The sequence below is a fragment of the Sminthopsis crassicaudata genome, chromosome 6 (assembly GCF_048593235.1).
Source record: "Sminthopsis crassicaudata isolate SCR6 chromosome 6, ASM4859323v1, whole genome shotgun sequence".
NCBI lineage: Eukaryota > Metazoa > Chordata > Mammalia > Dasyuromorphia > Dasyuridae > Sminthopsis > Sminthopsis crassicaudata.
The window spans coordinates 172,868,277-172,876,958 of record NC_133622.1 but is presented as its reverse complement, the minus strand read 5'-3'; the positions used below and the strand labels follow the sequence as shown (position 1 = coordinate 172,876,958).

The following is an 8,682-nucleotide window of genomic DNA, read 5'->3' as shown; positions in this document are numbered from 1 at the left end:
AAGGAGAGGATTTCAGGACAGACTTCCAAGGAAAAGCACTCCCATCAAGAAGCTTCTTCTAACCCAAACATTTTTAACCGAGGTCTACGAATTTCCAGAGGTCTGTGATTTGGCCGGAGATGGGGGGGTTACCTCTTTATTCCAATATAATGGATTTCCTTTGTACCCTCTGTATTTTGTGCTTTGTATTTTAAAATGTTATTTTGAGAAAGGTACGTAGATTTTATCAGACTAAGAGTTCACGATACGCGTACACACATTAAGAGCATTCTGTTTTCCAGATGGGGAAATAAACTTAGCCAAGGATAGAAGCAAACACCAATAGAAGTTCCTGGAATGGATCGCTGAGGGCCCTGGTATCATAGCTTAAATGCGTGTGTGGACAGCAAGGAAATAATTTCACCTCTCAAGTGTAAAATGAAGGGAAATTTTAGGCTGTTCTGTATCTAAGGCTCAGTTGGGCAAGCTCGGGCTCCTGCCTATCCGCGGAGCAGCTCCGCATCAAAGTAGCTTCTCTGAATTGAAATAGAGGGGAGAAAGACGCTCTGGAGCGAGATTGGGTTTAGACTTTCAAGGCCCAAGGAAAGTTTTAACCAGTGGACATAGAAGTGTACTCCAGGCGAGAGGAAAGGGGAAAGGGGGCCAGAAGAAAGGGGTCGTCTTTTTCTTTTGTTCTTTTCCTGCAGTGTCCGTGCTCCCGGAGCTCGGCCCGCAGACGTCCCGGGGGCAGCGCAGGATAGCGGAGACTGGCGGGGGTAGTAGCAAGGGGAGCCGGGCGGGGGGCGGACTGACGGGTCCAGGGGGCGGGGAGGGAGGAGAAGTGACGCCGCGCGGCCGGCTCGGGGCATGGACACAGCCCCGGGACAGCCCCGAACCTCCCTCCCTCCTTGGCCGGATTCACTTTGCAGCTTGCGGTGGGTGCGTGGAGCTGGAGCCGTAAGCGCGCAGGACCCCGAGGCCGCTCCGGACCCCCATATCTCAATAGTCTCAGTTGACTGCTCACTCAGCGGGGAAGGTGGGAACAGAGAAGCCAGGAAGACGCCACGGCGGGCTTCTGGGGACTGCCGAGGGGGGATGGCGTGTGTCTGAGTGTATCTTGGGCCGTATGCTCTTAGCTGGAGGGCGTGACTATGTTTCTGTGAGTGGGCTAACCCGAGTTTTAGGGGGAGTGTCGCTGGGAGGGTGTGTGCTAATTTTAATGTGTTCGTGTATATTAGTGTGGGTTTCTCTGGTGGGGGGAGTGTGTAGGCAGTGTGTTAGCCTGAGTGTGTCAGGGTGAAGGTTGGGGTGAGTGTTAGCGTAACTGTTACTGAGTGGGTGTTATTCTGAATGCGTTAGCTTCTCAGGTGGGCAGTGTTAGTGTGGCTGTGAGTGCGTGTGTTGCCGTAGTCTGAGTTCCTATAGCTCAGTGGGGGAGAGCGTGTTGAGGTGTATGGGGGGGAATCGGGAGTACTGCGTGCCAGTATGTTAGTTTGAGTGTGTGGGTGTCGGTGGGAATGAGTTGGTTTAAGTAAGTTCGCGTGTGTGCGTGTTCCGAGTCCGAGGCCTCGGGGCCTGCGTGCAGGGGGCGGAGGAACCGGCGATCTTTAAGCCGAGAGCCAGAGCGGGACCCCCCAGAGCCTTAGTACAAGCGTAGTGGGCCTGGGAGGGAGGCTGGGGGGCCGCGGACAGGGCGGGAGCCAGCTGGCCGCTAGGCTGGGGGGCCGCGGGAGGGGCCGCGCCCCTCTGCGGCTGGCAGCTCGGGGGACCGGGGCCGCGGCGCCAGGCCCGTCCCGCGGCAGCGGCATGGCCGCGGGCAGCATCACCACGTTGCCGGCCCTGTCCGGGGATGGAGCCAGCGGGGGCGCCTTTCCCCCGGGCCACTTCAAGGACCCCAAGCGGCTGTACTGCAAGAACGGAGGCTTCTTCTTGCGCATCCATCCTGACGGTCACGTGGACGGCATCCGCGAGAAGAGCGACCCGCACAGTGAGTGCCGCCCCGAGTCCCTGCCTGCGCGCGTCCCTCTCCCTTGGGCTCCTTTCTCACTCTCTGAACTCCCGGGGATTTCCAGCTTTGAAGAGAATTTAGGGGCATCTAGTCCCCATCTCAGTCTTAAGAGGAGTAAATTGCGGACAGAGAAAGAAAAGAACTTAAGATCGCATCTACTAAGGGAGCACGACCTACTTTGGACTTAAAATTCAGTGCTTTTTTGCTTCTCCATCCTTTCTCCCCTATTTTTTTTTCTGTTTACTTAACCGCTATCTTTATTCTCTCTCCTGCCCAGTTTGCTCTCCTCCGTTATTTACTCGCCCAATCATCTCCATTTCACTTTCCTCCTGAACGATATGTGATTTCTTTCCTCCCAGACCTTCGGGTTTTCAGGTTCACCACCTCCCTCCCCCTTGGTGGCTGGGTTAGACTGCCCCTTCTGCTTTGTGGTGTGCACCAGTTTCCCTTGGTAAACCAGTTTCCCAAGTCCCTGGAGCCCAGGGCAAACTCAACTAACCTCAGCTTCTTGGAGACCACTTCTGAGGAGATTACCTGTTGCCTTCAGGAATATTCCCAGTTGATTATATCTCACCAAGGGGGTAGCATGCTGCTGCTTTTTACTATCATTTTCTTGGGTGGTCCATTTCCCAAGCCTGTCTAAGTTCCTAAGCTTTTAAAGAAAGGAAGATCTCGATTTTTTTCTTCATTGGAAAAATACTTTCATAGTTATCGTCTTTTAAAAACACTCTGAAAGTTGAAGCCTTAAGGAATTGGCAGCCTTGCTTTGGTCCTTGTACAAGTGATTTTCTGTTTCAAAGACAGAGTAAGTTGATGTTGATTCCTAGCCCTGTCTTTTGAATTGTTGAAAGAAGAAAGAAAGGGGTAGGGGGGAGATGGACTGTGATGGATGTGCACACTTTATGTTGTGGATTTTTTTAAACAGAAAAACCATCTTTCATTAACGTCCAAGAGATAACATTACTCTAAGGAGAAAAAGGAAAAGAAATACGTCACATTGTTTTTGGTATTGATGTTGTTCAGTCCGGACCCTATATGGAGTTTTCTTGGCACAGATTTTTGCCTTCTTCAGTGGGTTAGGGCAAACAAGTTGAATGACTTACACAGGATCACAAAGCTATTGTCTGAGGCTGAGGATTTGAACTCAGATCTTCCTGACTTGGAGTCTAGACCCATCTAGCTACTTCCTGGTATTGCTACTGGAGTAGGATTTGGGTAGGGAACTATGTATGGAAGGTATATATATTGGCCTGTTAGCTAGAGATCCTGCTATTCCCTGTGGAATATCTCAAGTTTTGGGTGAACTTTTTTTTGGGGGGGGAGGTAGAAAAACCAAACATGTTCCCTACATTATCACATTATTAAACAATAGAAATAAGTTTTTTTTCTTTTGTCTGTATTTCTTATTTTATCTAACTTCTCTATTACCACCATTGCAAGTCAGCTATAATTTATATTTTAAAGAGCTGTCTGGGGTAGTGAGAGGTCAAGTAACTCTAGTTCCTTTCCCTTTCCCCACTCTCCTCTGAATCTCTTCATTTTCAAAGTGGAAGAAAGTTCAGGGGACATCTGCTCCCTATCCCCTTCTTTTGGTAAGATCAGTAAATTGAGGAAAGGGAGAGGATAGAACTTGCTTAAGATTGCAGTTTATCATTAGCACGACCTGCGGCTCACTCTAAATTCAGTATTTTTCCACTTTGATCGAAGACTTGACTTCAGATCCTCTTGACTACTTGGCTCTCTATCCACTACATGGCATTGTCTTTTAAGCCACATAAGCTTTCTTTTGCATTTGTTCCCTCCCACAAAGATTTCTGTTTGGGCTCTGTTTCTAGAAGGAAATTCTAGCAGTGTGAGAAATCTGCTGCCATATTGGTATCTGAAGAGTCCTTCAAAGGTCAAGAAATGCTTTGTACTCGAATGGATGCTACCAACTTCTATGGAAGTTTTATAGGAGCTTTATTATTATTAAGGAGCTGGCTCTGGATTAAAATCTTACCTGTAGAACTAACTGAATGCCTTTGTCCAAATCACTCAATACCCTTGGCTTTAAAATGTCAAAAATGCAGAGTTGGAATAGATGGTCTTCAAGGTTTCATACAATTCTGTTCCATGATAGTATGATTCTGCTAGGGATCCTGAGCTGTGATATATTTAAAGAAAAGGATTCTTCTCAGTGAGATCTTTATTATTTCCAAACTTACAGCAACAAAGATATTTTAAAACAAATGTTTTATAGATAACTTTGCATGTTAGTTCAAGAATGTCTGACCTCTCAGAACTTTTAATATCTTATCTTTTTTAATTAAAGCTTTTTATTAACAAAACATATGCATGGGTGATTTTTCAACATTGACCCTTGCAAAGCCTTCTGTTCCAAATTTCCCCCTCCTTCCCCTCTACCCCCTCCCGTAGATGGTAGGTAGTCCAATATATGTTAACTATGTTAAAATATATGTTAAATCTAATATATGTATACATATTTATACAGTTATTTTGCTACCCAAGAAAAAATTGGATCAAGAAGGAAGAAAAAACTGAGAAAGAAAACAAAATGCAAGGAAACAATAACAGAAGGAGGGACAATGCTATATTGTAATCCACTCTCAATTCCCATGATCTTTTTTTTTTTTAACCAGCTCTATGAATAGAAATGGTGCATATAATATAAGCTTGAGAGTTTGCTAATTCCTTATTGCTATCAGTCTGTCTTGGCCAAGTGTTTGATGCTAAAAGAGCATGCTGCTAGGGTTGCAGGTCCCATCCTAGCATGAGACATTTAGTTTTGTTTTGTTCTACACACTGACCAATTGTTTAACAAAAGTATGACATTTATCAGAAGCAGTAATCAAGTGAGAATATGTAAGGTTTAGGGCCAACTCATCACCACTACTAGGAAGAATTAAAACCTTTTCTTTGACTTGTGATTTGTGATGCACTGATACTGATATCTCTGCAAAAGAAGGACATACCTTTCTTCTTTGAGATTTGCAAGAGTCATAATTTTCCCAGATATTGGATTAGAGAGAATAAAATTGACCCAATCAGCCCCCTTCTTCCTTTCCTAGTCTATAAAAAAGACCTTGTTGAATATCTCTGATCAGCTTGACCTTGGTTCTCATTGATGACTAGTTAACTTTAAAATATATATTTGCTTCCTAGCACTATATCAATCATTCCACAAGCATTTATTGTATTCCTAACAGTGGCCTGGCATTGCATTAGGTTGGGGGTACAAATATAAAGTGAGACAACCCTTTGCCCAAGGTGATGAATGATATCTGGCTAAGGGATATAGCATATATCAGGACGTAGTGACCAGGGAAAGAAACTTTAGTCTAGACAGACATATGAATGGTGACTGCAGAAATGGGACAGTAGGTTTTTACATCCTTTCTAGTAGTAATAGTAATATTGATTTGATTAGTATTCCTTGAGCAGGAAGCACAAAGTTAGACCAAGAAGAATAGTCATGTATAGGTGGACAGAGGGATAATATAACTATTCTAGCAATACTATGGTAGATGCCTAGATAAGATGAGGCATGATAAGGGTTGACTAGATATTAAGGGGCAAAGTGAGGTTTGACTCACTCACTCTCCAGTTTTTGTTAGCTACGTCCCTGGGAGAATCCTAAAGCTTAATGGAATGATGCTCAAGAGTCGAGGTAAGGCAAGGCTAAGTGAGGAGGTGATCAGCTATTTGTTACCAGTGAGAAGGGAGTAGCAGCAGAACTGAAGACAAGAAACTGGTGCTGGCTAGGTCCTGAAGTCTTGATAGATATGAATTTTTATCAACAGGAACGATGAATGATCATAACACATTTGAAACTCCATTTATTTCCTTGAAAACTCAAGGGAAATTACAGAAATCCCTCAGCACCTTGAGTAGTACCTTATGAGAGGCTATGGCTGCATGGATGAGCTGAATTTCCCTCCCTGGGATCAAAATCACAGATCCTCCTAGGCATATTGTTTGTTTTTCTTTTATCATGGGATCATCAGTCTAGAGCAGAGAGAAGGGACCTAAGTGCTCATGTAACTCAGCTTCCTCGTTTCACAGATGAACAAACTGAAGATGGAGAAAGACAAAGTGACTTTCCTTAGATCATTGGCAAGTGGTAGAGCTGAAATTTGAGACTAGCTCCTCTGCCTCTAAACCCACTGTTCCTCCTAATGCACATATAGTCACATGGAAGAAAAATTAAACTTGGTTTTGCTTGGCCCTAGAGGGCAGAGCAGTGAGTAGAAATTGCCAAGAGGCAAATAAAAGCTTAACATCTAGAGGAAAACCAACTTCCCAACAATGAGAGCCATCCCAGGATTGGAATGTTGTAGGAAGACTTCCTTCTCAACTGGGGTTGGATTGGATGGCCACCAAGGGCTTGACTAGCTCTGAGATTCTATGCTTCTTGGTAATTCTGGGATTCTCATAGTAATCAGATGACATAATTCATGCTAGTGGTGATCCTTATCTTTACAGGTTTGTGGGAATTACAGTGGGGAGAAGGGATGACCCTTCAGAGACCATGTAATTGAACATCTTCATTTTTCAAATGTAGAAACAGACACAGAAAGTCCATAGAGAAGGAAGGATAGGGACCAAAGGGTGGAGGGAGGCAAAGATGGGTAACATAGGGAGTCCTAATAAACACAAACACCCTGAACTTCATTTTCAGAATTTTGCCCAGGGCCAATTCAGCTTGGCTGTGGATAATCCAGTGAGCTCTTTCCTCTCTGGGATCAGGTCCCAGCACTTTCCTCTGAGGCCTCAAGAAAACCTGGCAGGTTGACTTGTGAAAGCCTCAATGAGGTTATTAAGAGGGGTTGCCAAATCCAGGTTATTTCCCTGAGTATAACAGTCTACTTTTATTATGGCCTTTCCTACGTGGTCTGCATGACAGCCAGGGGAAGTAGCTTATGCTGAAGTTATTTACATCTTTTTTGCACAGATGAGAAAACTGAATCTCAAGTAGTCAGTCATTAAACATTGAACAAGCATTTGCTATGTGTCAGGGGCTGTGCTAAACATGAGGATTCCAAGAATGGCAAAAGCACAGTATTGTCAAGAAAATATCTTTCCAAACATACAAAGAGGAAGAAAGATAAAGAGAGAGGGAGAAAGAAAAAGAGAATGAGATAAAGAAAAGGAGAGAAATGGAAAGAAAGAGGAGAGCTATGGAGAGAAAGTCAGAAAGACAGATTCGAGAGAGGAGGGAGAAAAAGGGGGAGATATAGTCAGAGACATAGACACATAACACACCATACACACACACACACACACACACACACACACACACACACAGAGAGAGAGAGAGAGAGAGAGAGAGAGAGAGAGAGAGAGAGAGAGAGAGAGAGAGAGAGAGAGAGAGAGAAAATAAAGAAACAGAAATAGCTAGGGAAAGAGAAAGATATAGAAAGAATAAGAGAAAGAAGAAGGAAGGGAAGGAGGAGGAGGAGGAAGAGGAGAAGGAGAAGAAGAAGAAGAAGAAGAAGAAGAAGAAGAAGAAGAAGAAGAAGAAGAAGAAGAAGAAGAAGAAGAAGAAGAAGAAGAAGAAGAAGAAGAAGAAGAAGAAGAAAAAAGAAATGGGAAAAGACAGAGGGAGAGAAAAGAGAGACAGAAACAGAGGGGAGGAGGGGGAGAAATAGAGGAAGGAGAAAGAGAAAAAGAGAGAGAAAGAGAGAGAAAGAAAGAGGGAAAGAGGTCACTATATATTAGGCACTGTACTAAACTCTGGGGAAACAAGAAGCAAGCTAGTCCCTAAGGAACTTGCTTTCTAGTGGGAGAAAGGGAAGGTGAAAAAGGCAAGGAAGGAGTGAGATATCCTAGTTTGAGAAGGCAAAAGACTAGGCTATCTAAGATGGGAGATGGAGGGAGCTAGAGGATGCAAGCTAAGACTGGAGTCCTGATTCCTGGTGGGGTGGGGTAGAAATGGTTTAAGGGTGAGACCCCTGTGGGAAGATTGCAGAACGCCCTCCTTCCAGAAGCATGGAAGTTGTGGCCTTTCCTGTCCTGGCAGGTCTCTTCCAAACACATATCAGTTTTATTAATGTAAAATATAGCACTCCTTCTGTGTCCTAAAATTTCAAGTCACATAGAGCCATTCAAATCAGAGAACATTTTCTTCTCACCAGCACGTAAAACATGCAGTGACAAGGGTAGTAAATGAAATGTGTGCTTTGTGTGTGTGCCTGTATGCACGTGTGCACATGCACATGAGGGGAAGTTGAGTATTTAATGTGTTCCAGATGTCCTTGTTTAGGAACAAATAGAGTCAGTAAGAAATGCTGAATTAGTCTTTGCACCTCTCCTGGGGAGGTACCTAGGGACCCTCAGGAGTGGAACTCATGTCTATGCTAGAGCCTTACTGCATGTCCAGACTTTCTAGCATGTGCTCTCGGCCTGTGAAAAGGGCCCAGATCTGCAAGGTCCTTGTCTTGTAGGGTCTAGAGCTACAATGAAGTCTAGATCTCAGCAATCAGCTGGCTTTTAGGGTTGATAAAATTCCCAAATTCCTGTGTATTTTTCAAGATGTGCTTGTGCCTTAAAAAATCCAGTCTGGTTTGGGACTCTTACAGGGTAGCATTTTTTGAGTTATTTTGGCTACCTCCTATGACCTCTGAAATCCAGCCTGATCTGATTGGGTGTTCATTTATGCTTGTAGATCATATCTTCTGTTCAGAAGTGAACCTCTG

At 44.4% G+C, this 8,682-nt stretch overlaps 1 protein-coding gene across 1 annotated transcript in view; it reads left to right on the top strand.

Annotated features, from left to right (window-relative positions):
• The first annotated feature begins 1,617 nt into the window (after positions 1 to 1,617).
• The window catches only part of FGF2 (fibroblast growth factor 2), a 67,817-nt gene continuing 60,752 nt past the window's right edge, over positions 1,618 to 8,682 (top strand). Inside the window, exon 1 of the mRNA XM_074273702.1 lies at positions 1,618 to 1,966. Coding sequence (XP_074129803.1) covers positions 1,786 to 1,966 — 181 coding nt within the window. The 5' untranslated portion in view covers positions 1,618 to 1,785. The remainder of the gene's footprint in view (positions 1,967 to 8,682) is intronic.